The 18,030-nt window shown below is 33.3% G+C and overlaps 5 protein-coding genes and 1 long non-coding RNA gene across 10 annotated transcripts in view; 3 read left to right on the top strand and 3 right to left on the bottom strand.

The window, feature by feature from the left end:
* Positions 1-3,309, top strand: part of LOC108741851 (sulfotransferase 1C4) — a 16,786-nt gene extending 13,477 nt beyond the window's left edge. For all 3 annotated transcript variants that reach the window (XM_025981427.1, XM_025981429.1, XM_025981428.1), the window contains one exon: positions 2,739-3,309. In XM_025981427.1, the coding sequence (XP_025837212.1) occupies positions 2,739-3,038 (300 nt within the window). In that variant the 3' untranslated portion in view covers positions 3,039-3,309. The remainder of the gene's footprint in view (positions 1-2,738) is intronic.
* A 583-nt stretch (positions 3,310-3,892) lies between these two features.
* On the top strand, positions 3,893-7,694 carry LOC108741860 (protein deltex). Of its 2 annotated transcripts, none has more exons than XM_018476828.2 (7): positions 3,893-4,312; positions 4,374-4,522; positions 4,580-4,754; positions 4,817-4,999; positions 5,067-5,312; positions 5,965-6,304; positions 6,558-7,694. In XM_018476828.2, the coding sequence occupies exons 1-7, from the start codon at positions 4,114-4,116 to the stop codon at positions 6,886-6,888; spliced, it is 1,623 nt and encodes a 540-aa protein (XP_018332330.1). In that variant the 5' UTR covers positions 3,893-4,113; the 3' UTR covers positions 6,889-7,694. The 2 variants fall into 2 exon arrangements, with proteins under 2 accessions (XP_018332330.1, XP_018332329.1); XM_018476827.2 differs by having other exon boundaries at positions 5,058-5,312.
* A 205-nt stretch (positions 7,695-7,899) lies between these two features.
* LOC108741853 (GTPase Era, mitochondrial) lies at positions 7,900-9,847 on the bottom strand. Of its 2 annotated transcripts, none has more exons than XM_025981422.1 (7): positions 9,568-9,847; positions 9,313-9,437; positions 9,055-9,229; positions 8,810-8,975; positions 8,551-8,754; positions 8,319-8,495; positions 7,900-8,268 (listed from the first exon to the last, which is right to left on the bottom strand). In XM_025981422.1, exons 1-6 carry the CDS (start codon positions 9,772-9,774, stop codon positions 8,320-8,322), a joined length of 1,053 nt encoding a protein of 350 aa, XP_025837207.1. In that variant the 5' UTR covers positions 9,775-9,847; the 3' UTR covers positions 7,900-8,268; position 8,319. The 2 variants fall into 2 exon arrangements, with proteins under 2 accessions (XP_025837207.1, XP_025837206.1); XM_025981421.1 differs by having other exon boundaries at positions 7,900-8,235.
* Positions 9,848-11,006: 1,159 nt separating this feature from the next.
* LOC112906717 lies at positions 11,007-11,382 on the bottom strand. The gene is made up of 3 exons (XR_003232528.1): positions 11,337-11,382; positions 11,078-11,281; positions 11,007-11,022 (listed from the first exon to the last, which is right to left on the bottom strand). It is a non-coding gene; the product is annotated as an uncharacterized LOC112906717 (long non-coding RNA).
* Positions 11,383-11,395: 13 nt separating this feature from the next.
* LOC108741856 (glutaredoxin-C3) lies at positions 11,396-12,024 on the top strand. Its single transcript, XM_018476822.2, has 3 exons — positions 11,396-11,582; positions 11,655-11,759; positions 11,820-12,024. The coding sequence occupies exons 1-3, from the start codon at positions 11,451-11,453 to the stop codon at positions 11,916-11,918; spliced, it is 336 nt and encodes a 111-aa protein (XP_018332324.1). The 5' UTR covers positions 11,396-11,450; the 3' UTR covers positions 11,919-12,024.
* Positions 12,025-16,677: 4,653 nt separating this feature from the next.
* LOC112906715 (TAF5-like RNA polymerase II p300/CBP-associated factor-associated factor 65 kDa subunit 5L) lies at positions 16,678-18,020 on the bottom strand. The gene has a single exon (XM_025981419.1). It carries the CDS (start codon positions 17,807-17,809, stop codon positions 16,901-16,903), a length of 909 nt encoding a protein of 302 aa, XP_025837204.1. The 5' UTR covers positions 17,810-18,020; the 3' UTR covers positions 16,678-16,900.
* Between the last annotated feature and the right edge of the window lie 10 nt (positions 18,021-18,030).

Below are 18,030 nucleotides of genomic sequence, written 5' to 3'. Positions count from 1 at the left end.
ATCGCCGAGAAACGACCGCATTTGCAGAAAAAGAAAGTCCTGCTTCACCAAGACAATGCACCGTCTCACAAGTCAGTGAAAACGATGGCAAAAATTCATGAATTGGGCTTCGAATTGCTTCCGCATCCACCGTATTCTCCAGATCTGGCCCCCAGCGACTACTTCCTGTTCTCAGATCTCAAAAGAATGCTCGTTGGGAAAAAATTTTCGTCGAATGAGGGAATTATGTTGAATAAAAAAAACGAATTTTGCAAAAAAAATGTGTTTTACTATTTTAGGCCGGGGACTTTTCAATTGACCTGTTATATCCAAAGTAAATGTGTTTAGAGCGAACGCTTTCACACTGATGCGATCCGATATTAAAATCATTGTAGTAAAAAATATCCAAAGCGGTGTAAATAATGATATAGAAATAAATATACCGTTAAAAGACCTTCAAAAAAACGTAGATTAAATTAAATTGAATTAAACAATTACAATGTTAATTAATACCTAGTATGTATTAATATTTATCAAGAAAAAATCTTAATTATCAAAATATTTTGTAACTCATTATATTATTCAATAAATTTACATACTTACACCCATTTTTACATGTAAAAATGTATTACATACATATATACGTACACTTATTTATAAGCAGTATTATATAATTTTGTACGCATTCACGCATAGATCATTATACACGGCAAACATCGTATTGTAATGTTCGTGGGTTTAACAAATTAAATTTTAAGAAGAAAACTATTTATTTACAGTAATTATTATTGAACTGAAAAACACTATTTAATTATTACTAACTTAGGTAATTATTCTATTTATTTACACTACTGTTACTATTCACTGTTCTATTTATTTCACTTCTATCACTGTCTATTTATTTCTTGATTCACTTCTGCAACGGTCAATTTATTTCTACTCCCCTTCGGCGATCGTCTCTTCCTTTTTATACTCCCTTGCCTCCTTTCGGGAACGTTCTCCAGCCGTCCAGAGAAGTCTCGTTTTCTTTGAACGGTTTAATTGCTTTCCCGGAACGCAGAACGCAGGTACGACACACACGTTTACAGATACGGCGCACCTGAAGAAAAGCGCCCGCGTCTAGTCGGCGAATCGATAAGCCGCTCACACACACGTATGCCCGATCGCACACAATCACGCTCGTGGTCGCTACAGTATCTTTTCCCGCAATGGCAGCGCGGTTGTTCCACCACATCAATTTCAGAAGAAACACTCAAGTTTCACAAGCTGTTTAAACTCTTTTAATTAAGTAACGAGACTGATTTTTTAAAAATTTGTTATTCAACATTATCTCCCTCAAAATAACTTCCTTTGAAATCCACACATCGCTGGAAGCAGTTCTTCCATTCTTCATAGCAGTGCTAAAACTCGGATACTAGAATAGTCGTCAGCTGGTTGGTCACAGCTATTTGAATGTTTTCGAGTGCCCCAAAATGACTTCCTTTGAAGTGAGTTTTCAATCTCGGGAAGAAAAGAAAATCACAAGAGTTCAAGTTCAGCGAATAAGGAGGTTGAGGAGTAAGAGGAATGTATTTACTGGCCAAAAAGGCGCATTGTCGTGATGAAACATCCAGTTGTTCTCAATGTTTAGTCTCACACGCATGGCCCTTTTGCGAAAGCTTTCAAAAACCTCTCCATTAAAGTGTAGATTGACTGTTTGGTCTTGAGGCACAAAATCTTTATGGATGACCCCCTGGTTATCAAAGAAACAAATCAGCATGAGTTTGGTTTATGACTTACTCATTTTTGCTTTTTGAGCTTTGGAGAGCTTGGAGTGTGCGAGTGTGCCATTCCATGCTCTGGCGCCCATTCCATACTCTGGCGCCGAGTTCCAGGATTATACTCAAATACCCAACTCTCCTCACTCGTAATTACATGTTTCGTAAAATGCGGATCATTTTCAATCGTTTCCAAAAAGTCAAGGCACTTTTCTTTCCTGACATCTTTTTGCTCCTGCGAAAGACTTTTTGGAAATATTTTTGAAATGGTTGTGTGACTCAAATTCAACTGCTCTCCGATCATTCTGAAAGTTGACCGATGATCTGAACGAACAAGATCCCGGATTTTGTCGACATTTTCGTCGGTTCCTGAAATTGAAAGTCATTCACTGCGTTGTTCATCTTTCGTGAACTCTCTTCCTTCCGAAAATGCCTTAAACCACCGAAAAACCCGGGCTCATCAAAAAACACTGTGTCTGCTGAAGTTTTGCAGAAGTTTCCGTTGCACTGTGTCCGAGTCTGAACGAAACGAGAATAAAATTGCTCAAAAAAAATATTAAATTAGGGTACGAAACGAGAAGGTACTAAAAGAAACTACACGGTTCTCTTTAGTCCCTAAAAAAGATACCTTTGTTGAAAAATAAAGACGTTTGACGTCGTGTTTTGGCGGCGAGGAAAAAGCTATTTAATGTGTTCTAGAGCGTCGCCAAAATTTCCGGTCTTCTTGATCATACTTAAGTACTTAATAAATATGGATCTACGAGGAGAAATAACCTTGTGGATTCAAAGTACCCAGCAGCAGTAAGCAATGAATACAAGAAGATAATATCATTAGTTAAATGTTCTATGCAGATTTTTTTTTGTGCTCTTATAGTCAAACAGACACTGATGCTTTATATTTCGCATTTCCATCTTTCTGAGTCTCTCTCACTAGAGAAATATACTTCTGTCACCTGATATAACCGAAAGTAAATTCGTATTTTATTTTGTTTTTTTTTTCAGAATCAGCAAGATACGATCTTAAAAGTGGCCGAGTTTTTAGGAATAGATGTTTCAGAAAAACAACTGAACAAGCTGGATGACCATTTGAAAATAGAAAATTTTCGAAAAAATGATTCGGTCAATTTTGAAGTGTTGAGAGAAATTGGAGTTCTTAATTCAAAGGAGCAGGGTTTTATTCGAAACGGTAAAAATAGTAAAAATTCAACGTACTACACTCCAGAATTGGAGGAAAGGGTCAATCTTTGGATAGAAAAGAATTTGATAAAAACTGACCTTCGATTTCCCAAAATACTCAAATAAATAAGCAGTACAATATTATACAAGATGCCCCACTACTTCCGGAAATGAGCACAAACTTTTGCTTATTTTAAATGGAACCTGAATTTCCTTTTATGAATCACTTTTATTTAATGTATACTAAAATGTTCATTTTGTTATTTATATATGCATACTTTTATCCCAAAATGATCGTGGGGCATCCTATATGTTGTATATGTGTACATTGTATTTCTAAGATGTGTTAATTCTGTTAGTTTCTCGCATAATAAATATTTTACGTAAATAGATTAAAGCTGCCTTTTCTAAGAACTAAAAGTGCCTTCGATGTAATTCTGTTCAAGAGTAAGGGAGTATCGAAAATTTTACTTAATCTTTCATCTTGTTTATTTGCCTACAATCCGTACGTTTATTTATACTGTCACGGGTAGGCAACCCACAATATAAAAAAGGGTTAAGTGACCTGTAATGGGTTGCAGATATTGCACTATAGAACCCATAGACATATATTAATGGACGTGCCTTAGCCGTATGTCGTTGTAATAATTTCTTGGTTCGAAAAGTGAGGGAGATGGCGTATGGTTTCGGACTAGTACTATCTCTTTCATGACACGCTTACGCACTATCGTGAGAGAGATGGATATTGTCCGAAACTTCGTTCCATCTCTTTCTTTTATTGTACCACAATTCTGACCACTAAGGCATGTCCATTAATAAACGTCGATGCCTGCGACAACCAACTTCATACTGGATATTATATGGTCATAGATATAAACACGACCCACTACAATATTATGATATGTATTATAGTCATAGTCAGTCATAGTTACCCTATGATACCTATTATCTATGGTCATAGTGGTAAGCAATCTATGGTATTAAGCCATGTTTGTTGATAAAATTAAATTAAGTGGTTTTTTGGTTTTAAAGAATTTTGTATGAAACAGTTCGTTTTATAGATGTGTCGAAAATATACTAAGTATTAAGTGTACAATAAAACACTTTAGCTTTTAATTCAATGCTTTTATGTCCAAAATAATGAAGATAATATTCAGAAACATTAACAGGTGACAGTAATTAAGTTTAGTTACTTAATAGGATGTCGGGTCATGCTGTGGTAGTTTGGGAATGGGAAACAAGAAATGGATATTGGAAACCGTATAGCCCTGCTGTGACTCAGCATTTAGAAAGAGCTAATGCTAAGCAGCTCACTCGTGTAATACTTTCTGATGCTGACCCTACCCTACAAAATTTTTATGTGAATCTAAGAACGTTGACACAGGAATTAGAAGACTCAGGTAAATAAATGGTTAATTTATATTCCTGAAACAATTTATACAAATGTACGTTCTTTTTCAGATGATGTTTGTAGAGTAAGAAGGAAATTTTATCCTCAATCGTCTCCTGCTGGTAAAGGAGCGAAATGGGAAGTTGCTGTTGAGCATGGACTAGAATGGCAAGTTTTTGATATGGACATTCAGTGCCTTATTGAAGAAGCATGGGCAAGAGTATGTTATTTTCTACAGTTATGGTCTTTGTTTAAATATACTACTGTTTTATTATAGGGGGACCAAATAATAGATATGAGTAAAACTCATTTAGGTTTTCCATATATAATAAATTTTAGCACATTAACCCAGAAATGGCTAACAAATGGCCATATTCGCAAAGTAAAAAGAACAAAACAAGCACCCTATCCACTAATTAAAGTAAAAATAGAGGAAATGACTGCTGTCATGGGTAATATTCAAATTTATTTCTAAGTTATTTAAGCATCTATTTTTTTTTCTTAATATCATTAGGAAGAAGAAGTACAGACATAAGAAAATCATGTAGAATAGAACATACAAATGTTAAAACAGAAAATGTACAAAATAAGAAAAGCACAAACGGAGGGAAAAAGAAATCTCAAAAATCCAAGAATAATAATGAAATGTCCACTACAAACTTAGCCAAAACTATCCTGCATAATTTAAATATATTTGGTAAGTTTAGTTTTTTTTTTTAATTAATTGCATTAAGAATGTATTTTACTTTTATAAGACTTTTTAGGGCATAAATCCACAAATAACAATCTTCCATTACAAGAACACAGTAAATCAACTAATTCTGTTTTGGATGCTGACAGTAGTAGCACAAAATCTGGTAGAAGACCAAGTTTAGACACTGTATCAACATATCTTAGTCAGGAAAGCCATGAAAGTCAAAGAACAGCATCTACTGCAGACTTATTAAATTGTAGTGGAGCAAGTAGTGATGATGGACACATTGAAGTGCAAAAATTACCATCTATTATTGGTAAGAAAATATAACTTCTTAATTTCAAATGTTTATTACATATTATATTTACAACTAACTTCAATTTGCATATGAAGTGATATTAAAATTAACTGTAAAAAGTCTCCTTGTTTCTACAGTTAACAAATTTTCTTTAAATTTTATTTAATATAATGTGAACATATTCTAAAACTTTAAGCATTTAATAGTTTTGAAACATGAAATATATTAGTTTTAATGTGTAAATAGGCATGTTTTTGATTTTATTAAATATACTAATGGTTATTAAAAGATAAAAGATGTGGATGCATAAAAATGAGAAGTCTCAAACAAAAATAAAGTGATTATTGGTTTAATAAAATTTAGGAAAATCATTTTTCTGGATAGTATCTGTACATGTAATGGTGAAATTTCACGTATCTCCTTGAGTAAGATATCGCTGAAAAGGTTTTGAAAAATAATTATTACAAGTTTTCTTAACAGTCTTACGTCCTATTTACGAAATAGCAATATATAAGATTTTTAATAACTTGTAAGTGGATGGTTTTGACGAATACCATCAAACTTATTTCGAGCATCTCATTAATTATAAAGTAATAATTTAGTAAACAGCTTCCAAACCGTATTGTGTGCATGAGAAACACGCTCTTTATTTCTTTTTTTCTTCTCTTAGGGGTTGATTCAGCAAGTGCTATGATATCCCGACACGTTCGCGTTTCTCAACCGGTGGAGTGGGCCCCCCGACAGCCTTGCCCCACTTGCAGGCAACAATTAAAACCTTGCCGCGTCGTCGTTGCGCTACCGTGCGATCACGTACTACACTTAGACTGTCTCAATCTCATTTTGAAAGAACAACAATCGTTAGGTGTTACCCTGCATGTGCAGTGTGCCGTATGCGGTTGTGTGTATGGAGAAAAACATGGTAATCAACCTCCCGGCACTATGGAGTGGGGATTTATAGAACGTAGTCTCCCAGGATATGGAAATTGTCGGACAATACAGATCGTATACAAGTATGTAACTTATCATTTGAATTAATAGTTTTAAGTGACTGAATTAAATCAGAAATCAATTTCATGTTTTCCTAGAAATTTAAATCTTTTAGTAAAACTTCATTTTGAGTTACATTTTAATTAATGTCATTCTTTGATTACTGGCTTTAATGTTACCTTACATCTTAGTGCTGTTCAGTAATTAACATTAAAAAATTCTACTGTTAGAAATTTTCAATGCCCATTTAAATGTAAATAATTTGTTTTTTGTTAGCATTCAATCAGGTATTCAAGGTGCGAATCATCCCAACCCTGGACACGAATATTATGCCGTGGGGTTTCCCCGAGTTGCTTATTTACCAGATAGCCCCAATGGTCGTAAAGCTCTTAGGCTTCTAAATGTCGCGTGGCAAAGAAAACTCATTTTTACGGTCAGTCGTTCTCACACCACCGGTTGTGAAGATGTAGTTTCATGGAATTTGCCCCATAAGACGGAAATCGGTCCTAGTAGCAGCGGTCATGGTTATCCCGATCCCGGTTACTTGAATAGATTGTTTAGGGAACTTGAAGCTTTAGGTGTAACAGATGACGGAAATGGGAGGTAAAAAAGACAATATTTTCAACTACCTGACTACAAATGGCAGAAATAATAGAAAATAAAATGCAAATACTTTTTTGGAGACTAGAGAATTGAACTCAAGATTATATTTAGTACTCGATAGTAGAAAATGCTTATATTAACGTATTGTTTTCACTTATTTTTATCGTTTTACATAAAATTTATCTTTTAAAACGTTAAAAGAATTCAAAAATAGTTTATATACGAAAAAGTGTGAGTGAAAAACTCCCAAAATTTCACAAATACATTTAAAACCCCTAGAACATGGGTAACAAAAAGCATTTTAGGTTTTTTAAATACCTGTTTGTGGAATTGTGTTTCATTTAGTTTACAATTAGTTTCACAACTAGATTTGATTTTCTTGTAACAGCTTTTAGAACTGCATTGCTTAAAAGACCGATATGTAGTTTCTCTTGTTAAGAACAAAGGTAAAACATTTTCATTTAATTTATTGTCCTATTTTAATTATTTAAACTCATATTATTTAGCTCATGATTTGTTCTAATCCTGGCAGCTATTTTATAAAATGTAATTATATTTTTATTATAAAGGTATTTATTTCTTTTAAGTTTATTTTGGAAAAAGTAAAATTTACTATTTTTGATAATAAAAATGATCACGTCTGTTAGAAAGCACTTGTTAGTTATGCAAAAAAAACGATAATTATGTAATTCCACAATCAAGTTTAAAAAAATATTTGTATGCATAGATTATACTTGATATGAAAGCAATCCTTTTTTGTTAATTATGTATTTCTTTATTATATTTTTATCTTGTTTTAAGTTCTTCAAAATTTTAGTGCCTTATTGAAGAAGCATGGGCAAGAGTATGTTATTTTCTACAGTTATGGTCTTTGTTTAAATATACTACTGTTTTATTATAGGGGGACCAAATAATAGATATGAGTAAAACTCATTTAGGTTTTCCATATATAATAAATTTTAGCACATTAACCCAGAAATGGCTAACAAANTATTTAGTTATTAAAAGAAGAGTGAATGTGTAAGTATTATTTTTAATTGAATTAGGGAAGTTTTTTAATACCATCCATGAATTGTTCGCATAAATAAAGTAGCTCTAACACCATGTATGACTACAACTTTTTTATGTAACAAAATGAAGACTATTTAAAGCGGCTGTATATTTTTAAAATAAAATAACTTTCAAATTGTTTTATAAATCATTAAAAAGCAACCTAATACACGGGGGATTCCCGCATCAATAGCTTTCACTATAGAAAGTAATTTATTTTAGAAACTTCGTTTGATTTAGAAATATAGCAATTGCAGTAAGTTTAACTTCACTCTTTGGTATGCCCTAATAAGCTGAAACACTGCAAGAGGTTTTTTGTGTTTGGTTCCTATTACTGATAAATTAATAAATTATTTATTTTCTTAATATATTAAAAATACATACATTATTCATCTTTAGACTCCAATAGAATTTTAAGACGCACGTAAGTTTGAAATGCATCTTGTAAATTTTTTTGAACAGCTTCAGTTATTTGCCGAAGCCGTCCGTCTGAAGCCCCTGCAACTAATGTAGCAATTCGCTTGCTAGGACATTTTACAAGTACTACTGTTGTAATTACACCTAAAGAAAAAAATAAATAATGGAATAAATTGATCTAAAAGTAATTATATATTACCTTCTTTATTAAAGTCCAAGAGTTCAATTTGTGGCTTTAAACGGTATGGTATTTCTTGAGGCAGAAAGTCTAAAAATGTAGCTTTTACAGTGTTTTGTATGATCTGTTCAGGTAGTTGATCTGTCCATACTTCTTCTGAGTAAAGCCAATTTCCAGGTTTAGCTTGACATAATAAATAATTTTTAACATCTTCCAAACCATCCCCTTTAAAATACAAGCTGTTAATATTAGCTGGAAATAAAGTAGCTCTGTAATTTACCTGTTAATGCAGAAACCATAAAAATTTCTTTAAAATGTGGCCATCCTTTGTACTCTGAGTCTTCAATTTTTCTAATAGAATTAGGCATTGCCTTTCCATTAATACTATTTTCTGTGAGAAGTCTTGTAATTTCTAATAACTTTCTTTTTGATTTTAAAATATCTATCTGAAATATTAATTGACAATTTTCAAAACATGAAAAGGGTTCGAATCAAAACTATTGTGACACTAGAGTATTTACTTACCTTATTTAAAATTAAAAAACTAGGAATTTGATTATAGTTTTCTAGAAAATTTAGTATCTTTATATCTAGTCTTTCTCTAAGATATGAGTTACTGACATCATGAATAACAGCTATTGTATCAGCCTGTTTTAAAGAATAATTAATATCTTTTACAAATGAACTTTCAAGATTGTGCCTACAAGTAGATCAATTTTAATACATTGATTTAGAAATTAGTATAGCTAATACAGTTTTGTTGTAATAAATACAACTACTAACTTCTTTTGTTCTTTACTATTAACCAGACCTGGAGTGTCTAAAAACACAATTTGCGAATCTCCTTGAGTAAAAACTGCTGTTGCTTTAACTCGAGTTGTGTGAACTTTTGAGGAGGCTGCACATACCTTTTAAAAATACAAAAATTATTTATTTGTTTTATTATGCTAATAACAATGCTTCTGCGGAAACAAGCTCGAACTTAAATGTAAGATTTGTATCTTTTCTTTAGACTTTACTAAGAAAAATTTACCTTACCTTTCGGTCCATTAAATTGTTGATAATGGAACTTTTTCCTGCATTTGGCATGCCTATAATAGCTACTTTTAAAATTTTTTGGGCCGGTTTCTGAAGAAGGGGGTCATCTAAATGTGATTCGTTTTCATTTACACATAACTGCCTAAGATTTCTGACTAAATTTCTTCTAATAGCTACAGTTAAAAATTGGTTTATAAGGACCTTCATTGTTCATCCTTTACCTCTTTAAAATGACATCTATGAACATGTCTTTAACCATTCTTTCTATGTATATCTATTATCTAAGTTATTTAACTAATAATCATAGATAATAGCATAATAATCTATGACATAGACCTAATTTATATAATTATTATTTANGTGGAATGGCTGCGGTCAAAATGACAGTCGTGTGAAGCTAGCACCAGATATAAATAATCCACTTATTCAAACTTTAACAATAAATTGTGCTTCGTTTGTGGGTTATACATATATAAATATCATAATTGTGTGTCCATTACTTCTCTAAAAAAAAAGGAAAATTGTTTCAGGTGCAGGTGGAAATTAAATACCAATTTATTCAAAAACTACTAAAGATATAATTATTTAATTGACGCCATTTGATTGCGTATCATTTGCGCTTGAAGGCTGATTTAATATGGTAAGCGAAATTTATCTTTATATTATTTATTAGTGATAATTACATATAATGCTTAATTTTTCATTGATATTACTAATACGCGTGCGTCTTTGGTGAATTATAGATATGATCATACTAATGCCATTGGAAAATATAGTATTATTAACAATAATTAATAATGAATAATATAAAAATAAACTCCGCTTACAATAATAGTTCAATCCTCAAGCACAACTAACGCACAATCAATTCGCGTCAATTAAATTATCATATCTCCAACAGTTTTTGAATAAATTGGCATTTAATTTCCGCCTGCACTCGAAACAATTTTCCAATTTTTAACAAAACTAATGGACAACGATTATGATAGTTACATATTTAGTACCCATAAACGACGCACAATTTATTGGTAAAGTTTGAATCAGTGGATTATTTATATTGGGTGCCAGATTCACACGACTGTATACCACTTATTATTTATCTATGTCATGATCTATATCTATGACTCTTACTATCTCTAGTCTATCACCACATATTATTGTCTCTCATACCGCTCATACCATAGCTAACGGCATTACAAATCTATATTATTATCATTACTAATTTTTATAAGAACTTCTTTTAAAGGAAGACAACCCTAATCATTCCAGTGCAAAATATTTAAACGCTGCAAACACCATCATCTGCCAGGTTTAGTGTACACTACTTTTGACAGGAGAGTCGACACCCCATGACTCATTCCATACATAGATAAACTTATATGCGCATATGATTCTTATCAAACTTATCGAAAGCTTATCCATTGCATGTCCGTAGCTTGTCTGTTGTAATTACACCTAAAGAAAAAAATAAATAATGGAATAAATTGATCTAAAAGTAATTATATATTACCTTCTTTATTAAAGTCCAAGAGTTCAATTTGTGGCTTTAAACGGTATGGTATTTCTTGAGGCAGAAAGTCTAAAAATGTAGCTTTTACAGTGTTTTGTATGATCTGTTCAGGTAGTTGATCTGTCCATACTTCTTCTGAGTAAAGCCAATTTCCAGGTTTAGCTTGACATAATAAATAATTTTTAACATCTTCCAAACCATCCCCTTTAAAATACAAGCTGTTAATATTAGCTGGAAATAAAGTAGCTCTGTAATTTACCTGTTAATGCAGAAACCATAAAAATTTCTTTAAAATGTGGCCATCCTTTGTACTCTGANATTTTTATGATTAATTCAATTCATTATTAAAATCTTTGTAACTTTTTAAATTACAATGGGAATTAACAGCTCACGTCATCCCACCATGCCATCTACAAAAGCAACAGAAATTAAAAGCTTAATTCAAAGCAACAATGTAGTAATTTTTTCAAAAACATACTGTCCATACTGCAAAATGGCAAAAGAAGTAAGTAATTTTAAACTTATATTTATTTTTTTGTGAGTATCAAAACTCTTATTAAATATTCTGTAACTTTAGGTTTTCGATAAAATTGCTGAAAACTACACAGCAGTAGAATTGGATCAGCGTCCAGATGGTGATGAAATTCAAGATATTTTACTTGAATTGACAGGCGCTAGAACAGTAAGTTAAAAAAAACAATGTTACAAATATTTAACAATATATACATATATTATATAACAGGTTCCTCGTGTTTTTGTCAATGGCGAATGCCTAGGAGGAGGAAGCGATGTGAAAGCATTATTTGAATCAGGAAAACTCAAAAGGTACTTTCAAAAATGAAGCAAATGTTTACTAAAACTACTCTTTAATGAATTTACATTTATATACCAATACTTCATATGAACTGTACAAATAAGAATCATTATTATAATTGTTTACTCCAGCACACCAGTTGTTTTATTATAGAAATACGAATTTTAAATTTAAAAAAGTATCAAGTGTTAAAAATGTCACTTAATATGCTAAAAGAACTCGATCTGCATTATTCACAGCTGAAATTTTTCGATTAAAAAATAATTATACAATACTTGTTTAATTATCAAAATTTATGGGACACAATGACCTTTGTACACAAAAGTATGGCCTCACTAGCTTCCCTATCTGAATAAACAAAAAATTGAAATCAGTGCTCGTTAAAAAATACAAATAAGAAATATTAACAAGGAATAGGATTGGAAAAATAAATAATAAAACACCTCTTATGATCCACAGAAATAGCGACTTGAATTTCACTTCACTAGCAGTTTGTGAATAAAACTTCTTTAGGCCTCTTGAAAAACGCAACGAATTATTACTATTAAAAATATCGAGTATTTTTTTTATTTAAACCAGAAATTACAAAAAATATACCGTAATCTCCAAAAAGGTTGACAAGTACCCGTTCGTAGGTCTAGTATCTTACAACTAAAACTTAATATAGAGCCGTTTTTCACCCAGAAGGGCAAGAAAACGGATATTTTAGGTCTTGCCGAGGTTTGACCTTATGGAGATTCGAATGATTACTATCAATTCTTTCCATCTAGCTACTTTCAAACGGGAAAGTTCCTACTCCTCTTCTATAGTTCCTTTAACCGGCTAGAAGCGGCGCTAAACCCATATTGCTAGACCTAGCGACACGCTTTCTCTCAGTTCCTTCTCCCCAGCTGGCGGCAAAGCCTTACTAAGGTCAAGCCTCGGCAAGACTTAAAATATCCATTTTCTTGGCCTTCGGGATAGAAAATGGTTCTATTTTAGCTCTATACCTTCGGTTTGAGCTTACGGAGAAATGTTTATCCTCTGCCGACACGAGCGTACTGTGAAACCCTTTTCCAGTGAAACATGCAATAATCCGAACCATCTCTATGACTCCTGAGTATTCAGAATCAAGTTTTTAAAACTCCAGGGGACAGCAGATCGATAAAATAACCCAGAGACCTCAATTCTTCAATCCTCGAGGCGTACCACACAGAAGAAAGATTTAAAAGGGGGTTTTACCAACAAAAGAAACTTTCTTTCGCGAGCAAATAGTCCATAAGGAAATTTTGTTATAAAACAATCTTGAATCATACAAAAACTTTACTCTAGAGCTAATAATAAATACAATTTTGTACAATTATAACTTTAACAACACCATTTAGTACAAAAAAGGGGTCAAGTAAGTAATAGAACCCTCTTGTTCGAGTCAAAAAAGGGAAATACAAACACTTAGAGGTAGATCCAATAAAGTTACAGTCATCATATGACCTTGAAAGATCTTAAGCCAACGCTAATGTGTGCACTGGGTTTCTGAACAATCTTGCAATGATGCTTAAAGAAATTCCCCGAACAACGCCAGTTACCTCAACGAGGCTGCTTTTACTTTTCCCCTAGTAGTGATGAAAAGAGAAGAAGTCCTGTCGTGCCCTTCTTCTAGACGCTGAAATCTGAAACAGGCCAAACGTAATGACTGAGTCTGACAACTGGCACTTCTTCTCATTTATACTGATTAGTGTTAAGTCATGAAACCCCTCGACCGAAGGCTAACACTAACAAAGCTGCCGTGTGACCAATCCATCATATCTAAAACATTCTAAACAAGCCACTTCATCGAATGTGAGGCCGAATCCTTAAGGCTTATCGCCTTCAACATAGGCTTAATTAATTCCTCAAATGATCATAAATAATGAGACTACTGATTTATGCACTAGAATTGTCGAGAAAGCCAATTTCTTTTCCTTCAACAAAAACGATAAATAGGAACAGATTACAGAAGCACTTGGCTTATCCCATTGTACGATATAGCCGAATGCCTGCAGCAAGACACCCATCGTTTCCAAGCCGAGTGATAGGTTTTCAAAGTTGACTTTCGCCAAGCGGACTGTAAAAGATCAAACCTGAAGTTAAGAAAGACTACCCTATACCTTCTAGACCTCCAAACGAAGATCCTCTGCCTTGGGCGGGGATAGGCCCATGGACAGATCGGCCAGGCACTGCGACAGATTCCTCAAAAGCATTGGTACCTCCAAGGCTCTGCTTTTGAAGTCTGTCCTCCAAAGCACATTCTCCCAACCGCTAGAATGAAGATCCCAATGACTTCTTCAAATGCTGCAGAACTCAGTGAATGAGCGGAGGCGATAGGAACATCTATGCCAACTTGAACTTTCAGAGTCTGCTGAAAGCATTGATGAACGTTGTCTGAGAGTCCCTTCCATTTGTTGTTACATAATTCGGGAGGATTTTCGACTGATTCGACGCGAATAAATCTATCTGTGGGATTCCCCACTTGGAAAACACTATCGAGATCACCTCCGTCCCCAGATGCCAATCGGAAAGAATCATGCCTCTTGACAATCGATCTGCAACTGTGTTGCAAAGACCAGGGAGATAATAGGGAAATGACGAAATCTCATATTCATTGGTCAACAGGAGAATCTCTCGCGCCCCAAAGGCATCTGTCATTCTTCCTGAAATGACCGTCCTGACTATGTCAACGATTCCTAGATGAAGAAGAAGACGGAACTAGCCGCGCCTGCTAAAACGAGCTCCTGGACTTAGAGGACTTTGATTTAGAGTGTTGTTTATTATAGCCAAAGCGTCTCTCCTGCTGAGCAGTAAACTGCTTGGCCCCAGCTCTACCCGAATGCGAAGAGAACACTCGATAGAAACCCCCCTAAACCTAAACAGAAGGTTCGAACCTCAACTACACAGACAGTGTAAGGACTATTATCTTCTTAAAATTGCCACTAAATAAAATTCGGGTCGTCCTCTTGTTTGGTGCAGATCTTGGTCATTAGATAAAGCATGTTTATAAATCATTTGAGTTTTATTGTTTGAGCCGCCAATTTATGGATTACGGAGTTTAGGTGAAATGATTTGCCAAAAAAAGCAAGGATTCATGCTAGCTAATTCCAAAGGGAAGCCACACCCAAACATGATAAAAAACGCATCCTACAAACAACCAGGTTTCTCCGAACCTCAAAGAGTTTTGGTTCAAAAAGGGAATCCAATGATCACAGCATGGCTACGTTCTTTAAGAACACTGCTTTTTATCAAGTTGTGCAGACTGCGATCAACCAAGGCCAAACCAGCCCAAACGACTGCGGTTGATGAGCCGAACGGCTATGGGCTACGGCTACTTATGAGCCGACGTCTGCGGCTAATGATCTGCAGTTGCAGCTGGCGGGACGCCCACCACTGCTAACGGCCTGCGAAGAAACCGCTTATCAGTCAGCTCAATGAACCTTGACCACTAACAATCAGCCAAATCATTGCAGAAAAAAGAAAAAAACATCGAACGACCTCGGGCGAACACGAGAACCTCCTAATCAGCCCACGCGTAGCTTCCTACAACATAATAAGCTAAAATAATAACTTACCTATCCGTTGAGAACCCGTCACTGAGACGGAAAAAATAATTATAACACAATCAACCAACACCACAACAGTGTTTAATAGACGTAAAATAAAGAACAAAATACTTCTCTTATTAACAGCACTGTTCGTTTTCAGAATTAACAGTAGTGTTGTAAGAATACGTATTAAAATATTACTAAATATTAATAATATTACGAGTACGTAAGTAAAGTAGAATCAATTCATATGAAATATTCTCAATTTTTATCCACTACACATTTCCTCAAATTAATGAGGAAAAATTTGTTGCTGTTGTCACACCCCCGCCGGGAATCGAACCCGGGCTCTTTGGCTTTACGCGCCAATGCTTTGACCACTAAGCTTAGTTTACTCATTAATTTGAGGAAGTGTGTAAAAATTGAGAATATTTCATATTAAAAACTAACTCACTTCGGGAAGATTTCTACATTGTATGTATATTTATAATCAATTCAATTGCTGAGGCGACCCGGACCGTTCCGTTTCCCTTTCCAATTTCCATGTCTCTAATTCGTAACAATATGCATGCGCGTAGAAAGTATCCATTTGAAATAAGAGTTCGTCATATTGATAATACATATTTGGATGATTATTCGGAATATCACTTTATTCCGATTTCCTATTATCCGAATATTTACACTAATTAACAGCATACTGAAGAGAGAGGTAATCGCTAGGTTTAGCGCCGCTCCTAGCCGGCTGAAGGAACTATAGAAAAGAGGAGTAGGGGCTTTCCCGTTCGAAAGTAGCTTCCGCGACGTAATAAGGTAACTCAAACGAAACTAGGCATTCGATTTTATTGCCTGCGTATTGAATAGTGACAAACAAACCCATGGATAATATGCAGTCATCCAAGTATTCAATAGATTATCGAGAAAGTTAAAAACGATCAACTACAAAAATTTATACATTGTCAAAACAAAAATAAAACATTGGATAAAAAGTATTGTCGCAAAATAGTTGCAATTAGTCGAATTTATTTATGATTCTACTATTATTGTATATTAGCTCTAAATATTCTCTTCTGTTTTTTTTCTTCTTTCTTTGCTTTCTCATTTTTTCTCTGTTATCTACTTAAGCTGTCACTGTTTACAGGGTTTATACAGCTCTTACAGTATTAGATGCATAAGATTCTAACTTAAGTGTACATATAAAATTATTACATAAATAACAGAAATATAATTACAGATTAAATATTAAATATCGTTTAATTGAGTACTCTAATTTGGTGGCAAAATACATTATATTGCTTTACACTATACATCTTGGTTTACTTTTTAAGCCTAAATATTAAATATTACATAAAATACTTATTAATGCAAATTAAAAAAAAAAAAGTTTTTAGACAATGTACATTTCTTATAAGGTCAATACATAGAAAGTATTTTTAGTCTCTTAACAACATATCTCTATTAGCTTACACTTTGATAAGTAAGAAACCCAAATGTATCAAAACAGTGTTCAACATTCACAAGATTTGCATTCACAGAAAATTGACTTATTGGTTCTCTAACATTATCACTCTTTTCATTTTTAATAATTTCTTCAAAATTCCAATACTTTATTATACCATCATTTGTACCAGTTATCAATATCTTATCATCGTTAGATAATAAAAGGTGTGAAACAAGATCACAGTTAGTGTCTAATTCTAATAATTCTTTGCCAGCTACAAGATCCCACACTCTGACCTTTTTATCGTCACTAGCACTAATCAAATATTCTCCATTATTGTTGAAAATCGTAGAATAAATTGTTCCTTTGGAACCTAAAAATAGTCTTACAGGCATATTGTCTTCTAGCGTCCAAAGACGAAGATTCTTGTCTGCAGATCCTGTAGCAAAATATGCACAATTTGGATGTGTACCTACACAAGTTACTGCTTGTGTATGGCCAGCAAACACTCTTAATGAATCTTTTCGATCAATCACCCAAAGTCTAGCTGTATGATCATAAGAGCCAGATATAAAATAATTTGCATTTGAACAAGAGTCCACACAATAGACGGGATATTCATGACCTCTATATACTTTTTTTTGGGTGTAATCATTTAAATCAAACAAACGAATTGTCTTATCTTCAGATGCTGACAAAACAAATTTTAATTGATTAACAAATGAAAGTTCATATATTTGTTTGTTATGACCTAAAAGTACAACATCTTCTAAATTGGTTGTTCCAGGTAATTGTTTCAAAGTAATCAAAGATCTGACAACTATTTTATTATTATAACAAAAGAGAGCAGTACCAAATTCTCTTTTTAATAATCCACATATTACATCATCTTTAACATTTTGTAGATGTGTTACATATATAGGCATTTGATCATCTTTCAATACTGAAATTGCTTTTTGTAAATTGCTAATAGTATTTTGATGTTTTTCTTTTGTTCTATAATGATTACTGGTCAATGTATCATTTACAAATTCAACATCTGTTTTTTGCTTTTCCAATTCAGTTATATGTATATAACTTTGTAGTATTTGCAATAAAACTATATGTGCAGATTCAGATAAAAATTGTTTTAATAAATTAACAGATT

This window comes from Agrilus planipennis, unplaced genomic scaffold (assembly GCF_000699045.2).
Source record: "Agrilus planipennis isolate EAB-ADULT unplaced genomic scaffold, Apla_2.0 scaffold60, whole genome shotgun sequence".
Taxonomy (NCBI): Eukaryota; Metazoa; Arthropoda; class Insecta; order Coleoptera; family Buprestidae; genus Agrilus; species Agrilus planipennis.
The sequence above is the reverse complement of the archived record's forward strand: the minus strand, read 5'-3'. Positions and strand labels throughout refer to the sequence as shown.

Bases quoted from the DNA above. Each gene is read 5' to 3' on its own strand.
- LOC112906715 (XM_025981419.1), bottom strand. From the start codon at position 17,809: ATGCCTATATATGTAACACATCTACAAAATGTTAAAGATGATGTAATA.
- LOC108741856 (XM_018476822.2), top strand. From the start codon at position 11,451: ATGGGAATTAACAGCTCACGTCATCCCACCATGCCATCTACAAAAGCA. The intron at 11,583-11,654 runs GTAAGTAATTTT...CTGTAACTTTAG, and splicing joins ACTGCAAAATGGCAAAAGAA to GTTTTCGATAAAATTGCTGA. The intron at 11,760-11,819 runs GTAAGTTAAAAA...ATTATATAACAG, and splicing joins AATTGACAGGCGCTAGAACA to GTTCCTCGTGTTTTTGTCAA.
- LOC108741853 (XM_025981422.1), bottom strand. From the start codon at position 9,774: ATGAAGGTCCTTATAAACCAATTTTTAACTGTAGCTATTAGAAGAAAT. The intron at 9,438-9,567 runs GTAAGGTAAATT...TATTTTTAAAAG, and splicing joins ACAATTTAATGGACCGAAAG to GTATGTGCAGCCTCCTCAAA. The intron at 8,496-8,550 runs GTAATATATAAT...TTTTTTCTTTAG, and splicing joins CTTGGACTTTAATAAAGAAG to GTGTAATTACAACAGTAGTA.
- LOC108741860 (XM_018476827.2), top strand. From the start codon at position 4,114: ATGTCGGGTCATGCTGTGGTAGTTTGGGAATGGGAAACAAGAAATGGA. The intron at 4,313-4,373 runs GTAAATAAATGG...GTTCTTTTTCAG, and splicing joins ACAGGAATTAGAAGACTCAG to ATGATGTTTGTAGAGTAAGA. The intron at 6,305-6,557 runs GTATGTAACTTA...GTTTTTTGTTAG, and splicing joins ACAATACAGATCGTATACAA to CATTCAATCAGGTATTCAAG.